Source organism: Triturus cristatus, chromosome 7, assembly GCF_964204655.1.
Source record: "Triturus cristatus chromosome 7, aTriCri1.1, whole genome shotgun sequence".
In the NCBI taxonomy this organism is placed as follows: domain Eukaryota; kingdom Metazoa; phylum Chordata; class Amphibia; order Caudata; family Salamandridae; genus Triturus; species Triturus cristatus.
The window spans coordinates 359,004,745-359,025,343 of NC_140590.1; the positions used below are offsets into that span (position 1 = coordinate 359,004,745).

At 43.3% G+C, this 20,599-nt stretch overlaps 1 protein-coding gene across 1 annotated transcript in view; it reads right to left on the minus strand.

The window, feature by feature from the left end:
- Window positions 1-20,599, minus strand: part of RPL18 (ribosomal protein L18) — a 51,123-nt gene that overhangs the window by 26,032 nt on the left and 4,492 nt on the right. Inside the window, exons 2-3 of the mRNA XM_085616524.1 lie at window positions 639-725; window positions 393-500 (exon numbers count right to left, since the gene is read on the minus strand). Of these exons, the coding sequence (XP_085472650.1) occupies window positions 393-500; window positions 639-725 (195 nt within the window). The remainder of the gene's footprint in view (window positions 1-392; window positions 501-638; window positions 726-20,599) is intronic.

Genomic DNA, 20,599 nt, shown 5'->3' on the forward strand with positions numbered 1-20,599 from the left:
AACTGAAGGTCCTTCCTAACCTGGAGGCCTTTAAGAAATCTGCCAATAATTCTCTATGATGAGAGGTACATCTCCCATCCAGTTATTAGTACACGCCACTATTAAGCCTCAGGTGCCTGCAAAAGCCTCAATAGCCAAGAAATAGTATTCCAGCTCATCATGTCTGCCTGGCTAGTAAGGTACCAAGAGCTAACTAAGTAACCTCATTCACCAGGCTAATAAATTGTAAGAATTAAAATATGGTAAGAACACAAGAGGGTCAGGATTTCATCGATACCTAGTACTGTATAGCCAAACAGGTTTGCACTCCTTTTAACAGTCTGTGCTTTGCTGGTTACATTAATTTTGATACTGCTTCATAGAAGATTTATATTGGTCAGAGGGGCACTTACCAGACGAGAGACCGCAAGAGGGGGCCTGTTAGCACGGCTCATAAAAAGGCGCCTCAAAACCACCTTGTTGAAGTTGGAGTTTGTACGACGGGCCAAGAACCGGTACAGCTGTAAACAAGAACAGTGGGCACACATGAAACCTATGGTTTCAGCACACAAACAAACTAAAAATGTAAGACATTCAAATAGCAAATATTACATTGAAGCCTGCAAATGCATCAATGTTAAAAATCGATGTGTAGTTACCTTAACCAAGAGCCTTAGGTAGATATCCTGACTTTTGGGCTCCTTTCTTCGCACCTTGCGATCCTTGTTGTGGCGGATATCCACTCCCTGCACAGCAGAATAATCAGAGGACAAGTCTGAGGGAATACTATGAAATATCAACATGTGAATGTTTCTCTCAATGTAAAGGTTGGGGGGGGGGGGGGGGGTTCTAGGCGGATAATGGTAACTCACAAAGTGAAGTTTCAGTTGTAATTAATTTTCCATTAAAGACAAATGCCAACATGAAACTGAGGCGCATTATGTCCACATGGAACTGACAAACTGGCTGTCAACCTTCCAACACTTAGAATGGACATGTTTACCTTAACTTGAATTGCCCCCCACAACGCTAAGCCGCGCAACTCATCACAGCGTTTATTTCGCAAGTAAGCATCCATCTCAACTCATATGTTGCCCTTTATTATCAGTGACTTAACAGTTAAGCTACTTAAACGTCGCAAATCAGACAAGTTAAAAAAAAAGTAATGGTTTATATACTGAAATCGTTCAGAAACATTGGTTTTGAAAGGTGTTCCTACTGAGGGATGTGTTGGTTTTTAGGGTGGAGAAGTTACGTTATACAACAGGCTGGCAAGAGAAAAGACTCAATCCAATGGACAGGGGCATCCCATCCGTGTGCCAAGTTGTTTGCAGATGACAAATGTATACGCGAATAACTTGTCAAAATAGGTCTCGAGATCTAAACATTTTCGGGGGTCAATGCGAAAACGAATACCAGCATAGTTACACTGATGCATAGAAGTTATAGTGAACAAAGTAAAGAAACCTGGAACACCCCAGTGTGCTGCTTTCTGGTGTGTTTTCACAGACGAGCAAAGGCCTTTTAAGTTTAACTATATACTTCAGTGAATTAACAGGTTTTCGAACAATCTGCCTGACCTACTCACACTTACCAATGCATCATTTTTTATGACAGCAGTTTCCAAAACGTCAAAGTTATAAACTTATTTTGCACTGAGCACTGGTCTATTACGCCTCGAAGCAACATATCACCTTACGATAGACCACGGTATAAATGTTTTGCAAACCATAACCCAAACACACTATGGCAACGCTGGCAAAGAATGACCTTTCAAACAAAGAGTTTGCTTTTCTAAAGTAGCTCAGCACATTGAAACTTTTAAAACAAAGTATTGAATATAATTTATTTTTTTTTAAACCCACACACAACAATCAGATAACAGCAATACATAAAAGCAGCAGCAGGCAAAACAGAGGTACCTATAACCTGGGCCGACCACAGAATAAAAGATGCCCCAAAAGTCAGGAAATACTTGCTAGTTGTTGGCTAATGATGCCAGAGTAGTTAGAGAAAAATAACCAGTGATATAACTGTAAATTAAGGACTGGTGTTGGAACAGTGACCTGTCATCCGAGAACACAGACGCGAGAGAACACTGCAAAGCATACTTGTTGAGGTTGACGATATCAACACAATAACTTTAAGGAGGCAGGTAATACTTGGCAGGTGGATGATTTATCAAAAAATTGTGACAACACTCAGGAAGGTGATGCCATACCAGAAACAGGGACATGCGGTTATCAGAGGTAGCGATGGTGAAAAGCCTGGCTGTGCTGAGACTAGAAACAACTAAGAATGAATGTGGTAAGGCGAAACTAGAATTGTTGCATGCTATTGCAAGCAAAACAAGTGGCTCAGTGAGGTTTCAACATGAACTGTAAATAGTGACCGGAAGATACCCACACGATCATATCAAACGAATTACAACCCGTTCCAGAAATGGGCCAGCACAGTTCTTGAAAGTGAAGCCTTCGTTAAATGCTGCAACTGAAAAACATAACGACTAACTTGCTGGAAGTAGCTAAATGGAGCCTTCTTACACAAACGTGTTCGTTCGTACCATATTTCACAATTAGAAAGATTCGTTACAAAGCCAAACTTCAATACAGGGTGACCCAGGTGAAAGAGGTACATGGACAAGAAAGCGGGACAAGGCATTAAAGCGCAAATATCATGGGAAGGCGGCAAATATCATCTGGGTATTGTCATCACCCCCTAACTCCAGTCCCCTGGTAAGAACGGAGAAAGGGGGCCATGAGAATTGACCCACGAAAGAACACTGGCAGCAAGTGTCGTGCTCCACTACTTCAAACAACGGAGAAGGAACCGACACAGAACACCAGCTGCCATGCTGCAAAGAAACACATGGGCGGCAAAAGAACGGATGAAGGCAGATCGTGGCACCAGGCCCGCTCTCACCATGATGGCAGCTGTTGGTGATTCTGCTCCTAAAGCAGGAAAGGAAAGAGAGGGCGGCCGCGCAAGGGAAGATGGGAGGCCACGCAAACCGGAAGTAAAGCATTCGCGCGGCAGTAAAAGTAGAAAGCGGACAGGAAAACAGTGTAAATGCGGTGGCCATTTTGCTATTGGTATTTAACCTGACCGTACTTATTGTTTTTTTTTTTTAAACGTTACTTTTGAAATTGGTTTTTATTGTGTTGGTTGGCGTATTAGTCACCGTTAGTGCCATGTGATTTATTGTGGGTTTCTACGCTTAGGTGTTTTGGTAACTAAACTATTGATGATCTACGATGTGGTGAAAATAAGGAAAACTTCCTTGCATATGTCAGCTCTGAATTTGTGAAAGTCGAGAAGGATCATAATGAAAACTGTTTATTCTTGTACCAGACTTTAAAAGTTTATCCAACCACGTATTTTTAGCGTCTTCTAATTTTCCTTTATATTTATACACTTACAAGAGTTTGAGCTAATGGCATTGTAAATTACTTCATTTTATTTGTGTTGTTTTAAAAACAGATAAATAAAATGCATTGTAGTTCACAATGCCAAAATAGCATAAACGTTCGCAAATGCGAGCTCTATTACATTGCAAATGCTTATTTTCTTCGCTTGTGGAAGGCTTGTAAGGACTTGGATGAGACCGTAGGGACAATGCTACTCGTAGAAGTCCTACTAAATGTATAAACATAAAGCAAAATTATAAGAACGCTAAGGTTAAAAAACAAAATACGCAGTTGGATAAACTTTTAAAGTCTGGTACAAGAATAACTGTTTTCATTATGATTCTACTCGACTTTCACAAATTCAGAGCTGACATTATGCAAGGAAGTTTTCGGCGCCCGTGCTAAAAAAATAAATAAAGAAGCGTTAGGGGACAGCGTGTCTTTCCTGCAACATAATGCAGAACAAAGCTATTTGAGAAAATAGTGCTCAGAGGCTGTAATTAAAGCCTATTGAGTAACAACACACGGCCTACTAAGCCTATTGTCCAATGAACAGCCACAGTTTATGGTTAACATGGTTAACAATGACACAAACCAATGAAAAATGAGCGGAGAGTGGGCTGAGCTTCAAGTCCCTACCTGAATACAGCATGGCTTGCAGACAGCACATGCGTTGCCCAGGCTCGACCTAAAAAAGAAGAAATAAACTAAAACAGCCTTACCAAGTATCAGCATCTGGTGTAAGGCTAATGCATTTTAGTGTGGTGTCCACATTACCACACTAACATGCATTAGTAATAATAATAATCCACATATGTAAAGCGCAAACAATCGCCCATTAAGATCTCTTGGCACTGGGGGCTGTCGGGAAGATTAAGCAAGCTATTGCCCAGATGCTGGGCTAATCTGCCGCCGGCGCCAGGGATAGAACCATGATCCCCATATTTCAGAGTCAGTCGCCCTGGCCGTGGCACCACACCTCTTCCCTTAGTCATGCATATATATCGCACTGATCACCCTGAACATGAGGTGCATTCAACCAGGAACTTTATTTAAGTGCCTAGCGTGGTGCTAGTGAGTGCACTCTGTGTTTTCTGAGATACACTGTGCCCTTAACAGTCGGACCAGCCAATGCACTGAGAACCCTTGCGTTTAATCAAGCCATGCTGGTCTCTCGCTCCATCGTAGCACGTGGCCTATCAGTGCCGTCCATGGTATAAACAAACATAGCTGTGACAATACAGAGTCTTGATAGTCCCTGACATTAAGGCGGTGGGTGACAACTTCCTTTTTCATTGCCTCTCCTGCTGCCTGTGCTTAATATCCTGTACCAAGAGGGTAGCTACAGAGACGTTTTAAGGCATGGGCAAAGTGGGCTCTGGCTTAGGGCCCCAGACTTTCAGGGCCCCTGTTAGAGTCAGCTCTGTTTTGCAGAGTCTAGCCCTGATGGCCTTGAATAATTATTAAACAAATTGTTTTAAATACCGTTATCCTTTAATTTATTTTTAATGTGGGTGATGTGTGACAGTCTTTTCCAGACATTTTGCAGAGGAATGTTGTGTTTATGTGTCATGCAACATCCATAAAAAAGTTTACTTTAGATCACAATAGGATCCCACATCTGTGAAATGGGATGGTCCAAAGAATATTTGCAGTAATATTACTGAGCTGCTGCAGTGGTGCAATATTGAAAACACACATTACTACCCATTAATATTAGATGCAAACACAGTCTTAGCCAAAGGGGGCATGAAAGAACTGAACTGGAAACATAAATTCAAAGCTGTTACCAACAGGGTACCCCCCAAATACGTTTGGCCCAGGGCCCCTAAAATTCTTAAGATGTCCCTGGGTAGCTCGAGGTCAGTGTGGGATGGTTTATCTTGGCAGTTTGTAGGTCTAATGAGTCTTTTACAATCAATCAATCATTCGCATTTATAAAGCGCGCTACTCACCCATAAAGGGTCTCAAGGCGCTGGTGGGGGGGGGGGGGGGGGTCATTGCTCGAAGAGCCAGGTCTTGAGCTGCCTTCTGAAGGAGAGGTGGTCAGGTATGGCGCGGAGGTGGCTGGGCAGCGAGTTCCAGGTCTTCGCTGCCAAGAAGGAGAAGGATCTTCCTCCGGCGGTGGCTTTGCGGATGCGGGGTACTGCTGCCAGGGCCTGACCGGCGGAACGTAGAGTGCGCGGAGGGGTGTAGAAGGAGACGCGGCTGTTGATCAGTTTGGGTCCGAGGTTGTGGAGGGCTTTGTGTGCGTGGGTCAGGAGTCGGAAGGTAATCCTCTTGTTGATGGGGAGCCAGTGGAGTTTTCTCAGGTGTCCGGAGATGTGGTTGTGGCGAGGGATGTCCAGGATGAGTCTCGTGATTTCCCTGATAGTACAACAAAGTGGTTCTTCCTTGAAGGAAACTTAAACACACGGAGTGATTACTGCAAAACACCTGTACCTTGTAAAGTGTCAGGAGGCAGCTTTCTATTTTCCTTGCCTCGCCCACTGCCTATAATGTTTCCGAAGTCTTCCAGGTGTGACAGGGCTGAGTGTGAGCTGATTTGTTTTGGCTGTTTGTGGGCATGTACGGTCTGATGCATCGTGTTTTACTGCAGATTTCTCTGTTACACAAACATTGTCACAGCAAGCTTAAATGCACAGTGGATATCTCTTGTAGCTTGTAAAACATCTATAGTGCTTATGATATGGTAGGCGGAAGCTTTCATTTTTTATTGGCGTGCCAGCCGCATTTGAAGTACAATCCAGAGGGGTAACTGTGAAGGTGAGTATGGGCAAATTTATTTTGGCTGTTTGTAGGCTATACACCTACAGCATGTGAAGTGGAAGACCAGCTAAGAGCTTTCGTTTTCTTTGCCCGCACGCCACCAGCATTGTCCCTGAAGAGCTGGTGTGACAAGACAGAGTGTGGGCTGATTTTTTGCCCTTTTATCATACTGTTGTGTCTGGTATGCTTAGGGGAATCTGTCCTCTCTGCTCTGGCTGGTAGACACAGGTGAACTTTGTGACAAATCAGTGCTGGAGTGTTCACAGCTCTTCTGCGTACATAAATCAGCACTGCCTGATGCCCCTCTGCCCAGCATGGCCCTTGGAAGACCCTCTTAGCAAGCACTAATTCTGGTAGACATACTTTCTAAGCACTTCTGGAGGCACAGTCTAGTCAGGTGAGTCATACACTCTCTCTGCACTGAATTTCATTTATTTCTGCAGCATGTGCATTAACCTACTCTGCTACCCTACCAGTTTTAGTTGTATGGTACTGAAAACCAGAGGCTAGTTATTCTTAACTTCACTATATTTTGAGACACACGAGTCTCTGCAACTTACTAAGTGCCGAATAGTGTCAATTCATGATTGATGTCTTATCATGCTAAGGAGATGGCTCCACAGGCTCCCTGCGAACTTCCTCATGGTGTGTCTTAATTGCGACAAATGATGGTGCTGTAGTTGTTTTACCGTACTGTCATCTTAGAAAGAGTCTGTAGGTCAGTGACTTTCCATTTCAGGAGTTTTGTATTTGTTTCAAGGTATTTTTAAGAGCTTCTTATTGCTCAAAAGGTTGTAATTTCTGATATTAAGCCCTTACAATGCACTTTATTGCTTAGTTTTACTCGCAAGAAAGTGTCAATCTAAGACAGTTCAATGTTACTCATAACTACATTGAATCCAAAAAAATTTCACACATAAGCAATCTGAAAACATGGCAGCAATGCCATACCAGCCCCCACCATACAGAAAAATGCATGTATCTTTATTCCATAACCAGAAAGGGAACTCCTGCATGGGGAAACACAGCTATAAAGAGACATTATGTGGAGGAGAGTGCCACCTCTGATTCTTCCAAATTCCCACAAGCAACAACAAACGACCAGCAAAGTGAAGGAAGTGGACGTTGAAGAAAAAATAAGCCGCCTTTCAAAGATCTGGGAAGACCTATTGCTAAACAGAAGAAATATATTGCCAATGAGATCATACCTGATATTCTTGCCACATCAGACAGATTGTGGTGTTTCCTGTGGAAGAAACATCTACTTCTTATATGGTGTTGCGCTAGGCTCTTAAATCACCATCTCCTGCCCATCCTATTCACCAGCATGGTATGGACGTTTTACTGAGAGTATGGAAGGATCAGGATGAAATTTCTGTCCCAAAATTCATGTCCAGACTTTGCCACCTGGAAGATATGGAGAAGATCTTCCCTGAAACATTGATTATCGATTCAGTTGTAGTCAGTTTTGTGAGTCATACATGCATCACTGAGGTAAGCATCCTAAAAGATTAAACCAACAATGAAAATCGATTCTACCTGCAAGAGGCGCTTTGCAGACGCCCATCTCGCCATGAGGGCTGGGAACTATGCAGCCAATACCAGGCAGTCCATCATTTGCAACATTAAATAATTATTCAATGCTGTTCAAAAAGAAACTGAGTGTTTCTTTCTACCCCGGGCAATTGAAAAGCAGGTGGAATTTAATCCAGATATCGCCCTTGATGTTGACCGTGCTTCATCTAATCAGCTTTGTCCAAGGGCACTAACGTGGCAGCAACAAGCATCTCTTTCTTGAGGACTGACAAATAGACTTCTAAGAAGTCAGCTGCTCTCCGTTTACCTTTTAAAGGAGTATGCCTTTTCAACATGGAACTAGAAGATAAATTACACCGGCTCTTTAAAGAAAATAATAATTCTTCCAGTTTTAAGCAGCTCTCAGCTTCCTCCATTCCTTTTCGATCCTCTTGGAAATCTCAGTTTAAACAGATCTCCAGAAAATCCAGTCAGTATTAATAGTCCTCCCAGAGACTATATCGATCTTGTTTATGCCGGGAACATTTCTCTTTCTGTTGAGGTACAGAAAGATGTTCATCTCAGAATAGGAAAAGTCCAATTCTGACAACAATTAAGAACAGAGGACATGGTGGCCATGGCATATGTTAACAGGCAGGACGGAACAGGATTTGCAACCTTGAATTTAAGAGCCATGAGTATTTGTGACTAGGCAGAGAACCATCTTCTGTCTTTAAAAGCTGTTTATACAAAGGGATAGGACAATGTGGCAGCAGATCATCTAAGCAGGGTGCTCCTTTCTTCCGAGGACATATCGCTCACTGCAATGACTTTTACTCAGATTTTCCAGAAGTTTGGGACTCAACATTTGCAACCCTACAGAACAAATAAGTGTCCAACTTTTCTCAATTTCCAGCTCTATGAGTCATTGGGAGTAGATGTTCTATGTATTTCTTGACCTAAAAACGCCTCTTTGCTTTTTTTCCAATCCCACTAATCCCACTGTCTCTGCTGAAAATAAAGAAAGAGAAAGCAGAAGTTATGGGGCTGATACTATATTGGCCACACATTGCCTTGGTTTCCTTGGATGAAGCTGATTGCACTGAAACCTGGCTGGAAAATTCCTTGAACACCTTAACGCCTAAGAGCACGGAGTGTCATCCCCTTCTTGTTTAACCCTTTTGGTCTGGAAATCAAAAGGATAGGACTTTATTGTAGAGAGAGACACATCTGGCAAAAATTATTCAAAATGCATGTCGCCCTTATTCTCTGAAATGTAATTTTAAGCATTGGAAACATTTCAAGTATGTATACATATGCACAGAACTGGTGTGTACTAGGATTTGTAAATTTAATGCGAACACTCGTAGGCGTAAAGGATGCATGCACGCTACGGAGAGCGCGCAATGCTGCGCGAGTTAACACGTGTCCAGGTGTGCCTATGTGCTCATCATATAATTTTACATATGTACAATATCTAGACGTTTGTTAAAAGTGTGTGTAAAAATAGACACCTATAAACCATATGCATAACACTTTAAAAAAAAAATAAATAAAAAGGAAACATTTCAAGCACTGGTGTTCTTTGAAGTCTTTCTCTGCTATGGCATGTGGGATCCCTGTTATTTTGCAATTCCTTCAGGATGAGTTTGAAAGCAAAACAATAATCTTTCAGGCTTAGAGTGCTGCATAAATTATGCCGAAAAAGGACAGGTTGGTTGAGGTAAGCAGATTTAGAGTGTAACTGGTATTGTAGGGTGCTCTATATAGGAGCTGCTCTCCACCTAAACTTGGGAACTACCCAGATTTCCCAGCTTCTTTTTTTTAGTACCTACTGGCCTCACCAATAGTTATTTATAGGCAGGGCCTAGTTTCCATACGAAAAGTGTTTTTTTGACTTGGCTATATCTTTGGTGCAGTTTGACGAATCTTCACGAGATTTTCACCAAAACGTGTGCCGGTGATTCTAGTTGTGCATTGAAAGTTTTGGGGTGACCTGACAAATTTTGGGGTGACCTGTCAAATTTTCACCAAAACGTGTGCCGGTAATTCTAGTTATGCATGGAAAGTTTTGGGGTGACCTGTCAAGTAGGGAGTGAGAAAAAGGGGGGGAGGGGTAGGAGGGTAGGGGCAAGAGTGTTTCCCATGTTAATGCCCTTAGGGATTTTGAACACGCCTACAGCATGAACCACTGATCTTGTGGTTTGTATCACAAGAACACCAAAAAGCAATAAAGGACCACGTTACATGTTACCCAGTATGTATTTTTATATTACATATTTATTCTTGTTACTGGCGGGTCACATTTCCTTTACCTTCTCCTGCTTCATGAGCGAGGATAAGCAAGAGCGACCTCCCTCAGAAGTTTCACCAACCTCCTCAAAATTCACTGAGAGGGAAATGAAGAAATACCAAGCAAGGCATCAAGAAAGTTGCGCAAGATGGCAGAATTGACGTGGTGGTAACTAAGAGAAATAAAGGCAAACAAATTTGAAGAAAATAACGTACAATCAATAAACAGAAATAAAAAGAAAAATATCCTAAAACAAGAACTTGAACTATATTTAAGAAGAAAAGACAAGCAAAAGCCTACCACAAGAATTCTGACTAGTACACGGATAACTAAAATATAAAAACAAGGGAATGAGGTGAAGTTGGCAAAGCACGTGATGAAGACAGATCCTCAAACATTAGGAAGCATGGAGAATCAGACTTCACGCCAATATATAGTAAACTAGTGCAAACACCGCTTGCCATGAACCAAGAAATAGAATACACCACCATCTTGAATTTTTCTTTTTATATATTCTTTTTATTAGTTATTATACCATACAGCGCCTTTCAACAAGAACGAAACACTGGTGCATTCATTATACATACAAGTATACCATATTCTTTCTGTAACGGCTTGCACCCCATATTTGCAAAAAAGGCAGACTATAAACCAACAACTAATACAGCATTATCATGTAGTTTCGATTATGGCCCTCCAATGCCAGACACTTTCAGCTTGACCCCAGCGTCATATCCACTCCATGTAAGTTCGGACCCACAACGCTTTTATTAAAATCATGTTCACATTGCTATCAGCAGTACCTGTCAGCGGTCGTGCTCCTACACATCCTGTGTGCCTCGCTCCTGTTTGCACCGGTTTGTGTCCCTCTTCTTCCACACTCCGGTACATGTTCCCCATGAGGGCCACCCAGTTTACAAGGTCCTCCTCCAACTCATCATCCTTGACGACCATCTTGTATTTGCAAGACACATAGAATATCACTATACTTCCTGTTGCTTAGAATCATGTTGTTTTGTCCTCTAACCACTAGTTGCCTCAGACATTATAAAGACACCAGTTGTAAACTTCCTTTCTTTCCCTATTTCCATTTTTCAAAGAAACAAGAAGTAGGAGTGTCACTAGCAGGTCACTCAGTAAGAGTGTAGCTCAAACTTTTGGGTTTCCTACCAGTGTTTCTAGTAGGCATGCAGGCAGGATCCACGGTCCTGCTGTTCAAAGTAACTGTGCGGGTTCTGTGTATATCCCCAGTTCCAGTCCACATTCGACTGGGTCTGTGATGATTTGTGGTTCTTACTTAGCGAGGCATCACAATTTTGGGGGTGTTAGCTGCTTTCTTCTAACTGCAGCTATTAATAGGCACTGCTTGGAAATCTAATGTTTAGGTTCTGTTCATCTTCCCATAAATATGTGATTGATAATACAATGGACAAAGGTTATGTAATTATGTGACCATAGCTTTCACCACATAAATCTGGATTTACCACATAATTTGGAATTAATTTTCCATAATTTTCAGATTTCACAAATTTGTAGCTCAAATGGATAAAAATAATACTGCCAGAAAATGTGCTCCATAATTTGAGTATTTTTTTGCATATTTTAGATAACCTAGCTACATAATGTTGTCCTCCATGCCACGTAGTCCTCTGAGTCTTGACAATGGTAAAGCTCTGCAGAGTGGTTGGGGAGACTATGATTTTGATAATAATATCCATATTTCACACGGTACAAAAAATATTTTCCATATTTCACAGTTCCTTGTTCAATATGGGTTTTATATTACTGTATTTTGCACAATAAAAACAGCAATATGTGTGTATATGTCTATAAAATGTATTCATAAGTAATATACCAGCTTTTGTATCTCAGTGTGCATATTAGCACCGTCAGAGGGACAAGAAGACAGGCAATTAGTAGACTGAAATTCTGCTTTGCATCATGCTTATTTCAATGGGATTGGTGCACACCAGACTTCTGAGCAGTGACCATTTGCGTTAGTGGACATCTGCAACATGCCTAACTCTCAAGAATGAGAATGCAAAAAGAACAATTGATGGACAGAATGTAGAACAACGTCATACATTCACCTCAGAACAGAGATCCGGGCCTAAATCCATCGTTATTTTGCTCCTCATTCCAGTTTGAACCCAGCCATATGCAAATCTGTCTTGACCCTGCTCCCTATAGGAACAGTCCAGTCCGGACTGCCAGGCCAGGTCCTCCCTGGACTGGAAACAACCATCCTGGTACCTGTTTCGGGGTAACACCCCTCATCAGCAAGGCTAGCTTGACTCCAGTGGCATGGAGAGCATGGACCCATGTCTGGGCATACCTGTCCCGGTCGTGGTGACAAATTCAAAAAGAACAATTGAGGGACAGACTGCAGAACAATGTCATACATTCACCCCAGTACAGAGATCTGGGCCTAAATCCATCGTTATTTTGCTCCCCATGCCATTCCAGTTTGAACCCAGCCATATGCAAATCAGTCTTGACCCTGCTCCCTATAGGAACAGACCAGCCCGAACTGCCAGGCCAAGTCCTCCCTGGGCTGGAAGCAAGCATTCTGGGACCGGTTTCAGGGTTACACCCTTCATCAGCCAGGCTAGTTTTACTCCAGTGGCATGGAGAGCACAGGACCCATATCTGGGCATATCCGTCCCACTCGGGGTGACAAATGCAAAAAGAACAATTGATGGACAGAATGCAGAACAATTACATACATTCACCCCAGTACAGAGATCTGAGCCTAAATTTATTGTTGCTTTGCTCCCCATGCCATTCCAGATTTCCAGTTTGAACCCAGCCATATGCAAATCAGTCTTGACCCTGCTCCCTATAGGAACAGTCCAGCCCGAACTGCCCGGCCAGGTCCTCCCACCGACATGCGCACTGTGCTCGCAGAAGGCGGGGCAATGCTCCTCCGACTGTTTGGAGGAACTGCCGCTGATTTAAACAGTGTTTGGAGGATCTTGGCTGCGGTGTCAGGGTCTCACTGAACATTTCTGCATTCAGGTTGTCTTGGCCAGGAGCCTTTCCGTTCTCAAGAGATCACAATCTTCAAGTCCTGGTTCAGCATGGCTTCAAGCTCACCTTGAATCTGTTGGTAGAATATGTTCTTGACTGTTTACTCTGCATCATCTGTTGGACCATAGCACTGAATGATTGTGGCGTTAATGTTTCTACCTTTTAACTTGGCTGTCATGAGCTTATGTTCACCGGCTTCCACTCAGTTACACATTTCTCTGTTTCCTTGCTCAGGATAAAGGCTACTTCTTTATGATGTTAGCCATCACCCCTTCCTAAGTATAGCACAGACTCTCCTGTGGTGGCTTTAGTTCTGCCAGATGTGGTCCATCAACTTTTACTGGCCCCCAAGGATGTCTAGGTTGTAGTGCTTCATCTCAGATATTGCTTGAGCCAGCTTTCTTGTCATACATAGACCTTACTCGTCAGAACTGGATAAGTGTAACCATCATGCCCCGAACTTCGGAGGCTTCCCTCTATCGAACTTACTTTACGCAGACAACCTGGTTCTGATTAGCTATACCCCAACTGGTTTACAACACCTGTTAAATACCACGAGCAACTTCTCCAACAGCAATGGACTACGAATAAACCTGAGCAAAACTAAGGTGATGGGTATTAATTGGAAAAATAAACCACACGGAAAGCCGGGTGCATAGGTGAGAAGTGGTTCAGAAACCACCGTCAAACTCAATGGAGGACTTCAGGAAGATGCAGCTGTTGAAGAAGGTGAGAGTGTCCGATGAAACCCTAAGGTGGATTCCAGTTGAGAAGTATCTGCAAGCAGAGGGGTCAGAGTCTATACCACTCAGGAGTGATCAGGAGGCACGGCAGACAAATGCCCACTAATGTTGGGTGATGCAGAAAAGTTGAAGATGACCCTGGAGCTGCAGCTGTGTGCACCAGGAGACGCTGTGGAAGACCAGGAGCCGTTCACGAGTTGTCACACGCCGGATGACGAGAGCTGAAGGGTCGATGTCCATCAGGAGCACAAACAAACCTTGGCAATCGCAAACAACGTTGCAAGCGAAAAAGGTGCAGAGTTAGGACCAGCAAAGTCCAAGTGACTCACCACAATCTGGGGAGTCGGAGTAGGCCCCAAGCATTCAGGAGAGCCCACTGGAGTCAAAGAAGACCATCGAGAGGACCCGCAGGTCGAAGGCAATGAGTCGCAAGAGGACCTCGAGCAGCTCACTAAAGATGCAGGTACACGGTGCAAGAGATGCAGTGAAGACGAAGATCTTGGTCAAAGGAAATATTTGAGGCTGGAGCTTCATGGAGCCCAAAGATCTCTGGTGAAGAGAGCCAACCAGGCTTGGCAATGGCAAGTCGACGCACAGGGGTTTGGATCCTGCGGTTCCGACGAGGGATACTGACCTCAAACTCGGTGAGATGACAGTGCAGTCCTCGAGGCAGTTGCAGAACCATCACCTGTGTTGCTTAGCATTTCGGGATCCATGAGAGCCCAGGAGCAGCAGACTTGTCAGCTTGGGTGCAGTGTCTGCAGATGCAGAGAAGTGACTCCTTCACTCCTTGGGAGATTCCTTAAGGTGAATTGGATGTCCACAGGCCTTGGAAGGATCGTGCATGGAGCACAGGCACGGATGTTGCAGCATACGAGCAGGACGACGAGACCAGGAGCAGCAGGAATCTTCCCAGTTGCAGTCTTGGTGTCCAGAGCAAAGTTCAGCGAAGTCCAGAGTGCCCAGATGATCGAAGATGAAGTGGTGTCTTGATCTGAATCTTGTCCCACGTTGAATCTAGGGTCCCACCCACAGGTAAGCCCTTAAGTACCCTAATGAAAGGGCTGGGAATATTCAGGGGTCCCTCCCAGAGGAGGGCCGGACAGTGGGGAGGATACTCTCATGTCCTTTGTCCAGTTTCTCACCAGAGCAGGAGTCAACGGCTCCCTGAACTGGTTAAAACTGGAGTATGCAAGTAGGGCACCAAATGTGCCATTCAAGCAATCTCAGTGGTGCTGGCAAGCACCCCACATCCTGTACTGATACACTAAACTCTGTCTGGGAGGTGGTCACACCTCCCTGTGACAGGATATCTATTGTTCTGCGTTCCCCTGCTCAAACTTGGCTCAGCAGCAGGAGGGCAGAAACATGTCTCTGGTCGGCAGCAACCCTAGCTCGCTGTCTGTTTCTGGAAGACTGGTAACTGGAGCAATGAGGGCCTCCCAGCAGAGCTTTACAGAGCATGGAATCATACCTCAGTGTTGGGGTATGATTTCAACATGTTTGATATCAAACATGACAGGGTTAGTTCCAGCCAGTTTAGAGATGGTCATCGCGTAATGACGCATGGCCACTCTATATGTTGTAATGGCTGATGCACTTAAAATCCGGGAGAATGGACTCTGAATGTTGTATGGGGCCCTGCTCATACAGGAGCACCCTCACACTTAGCACCAAGCCATCAGAATTGAAAGGCCTGATTTAGGGGTGACTGTTGGACCTGCCCTTTTCCATGGTCATCCCTGGAAGATGGCCTTCCGCCTGGTATTTTCTGACATGGTGTTGGTGGTTTTAGGACTCTGGGCACTTTATCACTGCTGTCCAGAGTAAAGTGCATGTGCTCTCTACGGTAAAACATGGTAAGATTGGTCTACACCTGTTTGGCGTATTTAATTTACCTATCAGTCCCTTGTAAAGTGGTATCTCAGATACCCAGGGCTAGTAAATTAAATACTACTGGTGGGCTTGCAGCTCTGTTTGCGCCACCTTCAAACCTGTCTTAGGCCTCTGCCATTGCAAGGCCTATACTCGCAGTTTACTGCCGCTGTGACGTGGCCCATAAAGTGGGTGCCACGTCTGTGACTCCCCTTTTACTTCATATCAGTCACCCCTAAGGTCGACTCTAGCTAGCCCTATGGGCAGGGTGCATTGTAGGTAAAAGGTAGGACATGTGCCTTAACTGTGTAACATGTCTTTGAAGTGACAAAACAGCCATTTTGGTTTCTCATAGGAATGCATGGGAGAAAACACAGAGACTAAGGTCCTGATTAGTAGGATCCCAGTCAGACTAGTCAGAAACCATAACAACACCAGGCAAAAAGTAGGGGTAACCATGCAGAAGGATCCTACCTTCCAACATAACCCCCCCCTCAAACGAAAGGAGATAAGACTAACCTTGCCCAGTTGAGTCTTTATTTGCTAAGTGGCTATATAAGGAAGGTCCTGCACTGGTATGGATACTCCCTATCTTATGGTCCACTGAGAAAGTCCTCCCCTGTATGGGCTCGGATTCTCTCAAACGTTTGGGATGTTTACCTGTCAGCTGTTTGAGCCAAGAGAGAGGCTTGTGGAGTGTCTGATTAGGGAAGTGAGGCCCTAACAGGTTTGGTCTCAACTTCCTCAAAGCACTGGCCAAAACAGAGGCCTTTGTCTCTATGACTGACCTGTACTTATCCCTAGGGGTCAACCTTTGGTTGCTTACAGCTTTTGGTTGATTCTGTTTGGTTCGAAAAATGGAGGACTAGGAAAGGTTTGGGACAGCTTTGTCCCGGGTTTTACTTTGCCCAACAGAGTCCATTTGGGGGAGGTCACTTGATAAATGTAAGAGGGATCCCTCAGATTGCTGAGGATTATCCACCTTGCTAGTACTACTAGGCTGAGGATCCCTAATCTGTGGATGAGGGGATTTGTGGTAATTGGTTTCTCTTAAAACACTTTCATTGTGCATGCACATGCCATTTCCTATGTTCCTCCCTCCCACCTTCCAGAATACCTGTGTGTATTCTCTGTTCCATACTGATGTTCTATAGATGTCAGTTGGGAGTTTGGTCAGCAGGCGTTGAGTTGTTCTTTGCTGTGCTCTTCAATTAATCTACTCCCATACATCTACTTGAAGTCTCCAGAGTATTCTTCAACAATTTGGCGACGATCGTGGGATACCAGCTGACTAAGACCGCAGAGAATGCTGATTCCTGAGAGTGCTGACTTCTCTTCACTCCGTTTTCAGCCACAGCTTCAAGAACAGCTCTTCGCAAAACGAATCCACATCTGCCGATGGCAATCTCCCTCCTGCAATCCGCGGAGGAGTAAGACTTTCGGAAGAAATCCGATTAAAATCTACGTGGAAAAGCTGTCGTCATCAACCGTGAGTCTAAAGCTACAGCGCGTGTAACCCCTTACGTGTCACTATTTCTATACATGTTTCTTTGGTTACTGTAGCGTCACCTAGCAACGCTTCGTCATCACTATCTGCAGCGTCACCTCAGGTTGCATGGTTACCCCCACAATTCTCCACGTCCAGTGACAGTGCGCAGCATCTCAACACTGCGTTTCTACCCTGTGCTCCAAGCCTCACTTTAACTACGCAAAGACGCGGGCGGCCATTTAAAAAAAAAAACAACAACATTCATAACGTCGGAAGAAAGAAAGAGCTCTCATTATCATTTTCCCCCAGCGTATCACACAGCGCGAACGCGGTGATACGCACACCTGTCTAATAAACTTGACAGCTTACCAATAAAACAGCGGGGATACGCACACCCATCTAATAAACCTGACAACTTTCCATTGAAGCACCCTTCCTCAGCGCGTATCAGGTATTTACAAGTGCTTATCCTACGATGATACACACATCTTTCTAATTTATGTGACATTCTTGTTCATTTATTGTTCGTACTCGTAGTGCTTTAGTATTAACGTGCACTTCAACATTACAGCATTTAATAGCTTAGCAGTGCCTAATCTTATCACCTACATAATAAACATTATACAGCCATGGCACAACAAGTGAATGTCACCCTTCCACCACCATTTTTAGCTGAACCAGGTAATCCCTCAATACCATGGGAAGATTGGTTCATCATGTTCGACAACTATTTAGAGGCTATGGACGGTCAAGAATTTTCAGGGAAACGGAAAAAAGCTATTTTACTTAGCACCCTAGGGAAAGAAGGACAACGAGTGTTCAGATTTCTTTCTCAAGCTTTACAAGCTAATTGTCAGCCTATGCCCGATGAATACAAAGAAGCCACTTGCAGACTAGAGGTGCGATTTTCATAAGAAGAAAATCTAGTAATGAATACATACAAATGTTATACTCACCGCCAAAGGAGCGATGAATCAATAGCTGATTTTGTTGCTCATCTTAGAGAACTATCTGTCTAGTGTAGATTCGGAGCCATGAACAACGAACTCATTAGAGACCAACTAATAGTACAATGTAACAACAAAAAGATTCAGGAAAGGTTATGGGCTGCAAAGAATCCCTCTTTGAAAGTAGCCATTGATCTAGCCAAAGCAATAGACGTATCTGAAAGTTGTATGAAAGTAATAGAGACACAGAAGAAAAACAACTCTCAGCAAGATGTTTCGGAAGTCTCTGAGAAATGTTCTGGTGGCGAAAGTGAGCTACCAAATGAGGAATCTGTTGCTGTTGTAAAGAGTAAAATCAGACCTACCAACAAAAAGAATCCCCTTCCAAACAAGTTTTGTTTGCGTTGTGGTAGCAGTGGTCACACACCAGAAGCCAGATTCTGTTTCGCTTCTAACAAAGAATGACTCAAATGTGGTCGACTGGGACACTTCTCAAAAATGTGCAAAACGAAAAATCGTCAAAAAATATCAGTGGTTCATGATTCTATGGAAGACACTAAACAAGAGAAAGTCAGACTACTAGCAATTGACGACATTGATTTAGTTGGAGAAGATGACAAGAGGCAAAACAGACCTAAAGCACTTTTAATAATTGACGGTCGTGAAGTGTCCCTCGTGGTTGACACAGGCTCCAGATACACCATCATTCCTCAATCTTTGATGGATGGACAATGGAGTAGTAAGATCTTATGCAAAAGTGACATCTCTCCAAGAGGTTTTCAGGGTGAAACCATTGACATTTTGGGTTATTTTGAATTGAATATTCTTTTTAAAAACGGATCCACTTTTGGTAAGGTATATGTTTCTGTTGATGGACCTCCTATACTAGGATGGGTTCATCAATATGATCTTCATATCATCATCAATCCACGAGCACCCACTCAGGTCATGGTTATTGAAGACCACTCTTTAGACTATATACTACGTGAATCTAGCACTGTCTTTAAAGATGAATTAGGTGAACTGAGAGGATATTCACATTTTATTCAGTTAAAAAAACCAGCTTACCTATCCAACATAAACTAGGAAGAATCCCTCTCTCAGTTAGACATGATGTAAAATCATTGTTAAATGAAATGTTGCAGAGTGGGGTGATAGAGCCAGTGGAGGCATCCTCATGGGTATCTCTGGTTGTTATCCCGAAGAAATCGGACGGAAAATTGAGATTCTGTGTTGATTTAAGATCACTCAACAAATGTGTAGTTGCTGATACTTTTCCTTTGCCAAACATTGGAGAATTAGTATCCACCCTGCAGCGTGCCAAGTTCTTTTCTAAATTAGATCTAAAGAGCGCCTACCTTCAAATCAGACTTCATGATGACTCTAAACACCTCACCACATTCATAACTACAGAGGGCATTTTTCAGTTCACACGCCTTTCTTTTGGCTTAATTTCAGCAGCCAGTGTGTTCCAACGTATGGTCACAGAAATTTTTAAAGGCTTGCAGAAAGTAGTATTTTTGCAGGACGACATCCTTTTGTTTGGCGGCTCTATAGCTGATCATAATCTGGTGCTCAAAGATGTTCTGCACAGAATTATGGATGCCGGACTTACTCTGCGTAAGGAGAAGTGTTCTTTTCTTGTGCAACAAATAGAGTATCTTGGTTATGAAATATCAGCATTAGAAGTCAAGCCCAAGAAAAATCTCTTGGAAGCTATTCGTTCTGCTCCATATCCCACTGAGAAAGATCAAATTAGGTCATTCATGGGTTTGATAGAGTACTACTCAAAAAACTTTTCAGATAAGACTGTACAACTAAGGCTTTTACTCAAGAAAAGGGTAAAATTTGTGTGGGGCAATGATCAAAATTCATGTTTTAATCAGATCAAAAAAAGAAATTTGTGAAGCCAATGTCCTAGCTCCATTTGACACTAAACATACCTCGATCATAATGGTCGACGCCAGTGCTACTGGACTAGGTGCTATTTTTCTGCAAAAATACATGAGGGTGAGCGAGCAATTGCCTTCGCCTCTCGCACCCTCACTTCTGATGAACAGAACTATTCTGTTATTGAAAAAGAAGCACTGGCAGCTGCTTGGGGCATTCAGTATTTCCGCACATATTTGTGGGGCACCAAATTTCTTCTCAAAACAGACCACAAACCCTTAGTTCGCATTTTGTCTGCAGGTGGTGCGGGCAAGGGTTCCCCCAGGTTAGCAGCCAAACTTCAAGAGTATCAATATGAGGTCTCCCATGTCCAAGGTTGGCGCAATTTTCAAGCAGATTGTCTATCTAGATAATCAATCAAATGTGAAGATATTGATGATGTTTCCCTCAATTTAGAAAATGATAATGAAGCTGTTGCGTGGGTCCATGATGTTTTGGCAGTCTGTGACGGCACTTTAACACATGATGAGTGGTGTAAAGCCATGGTCAACGATCACGTACTTCAAGAGGTTAGCCGTCTGGTTATAATGGGTTCCAGACAAGAAAGTTGTGTACATATCTCTGCTCATCCATATCTTAAGGTGCTTGATGAATTATCAACT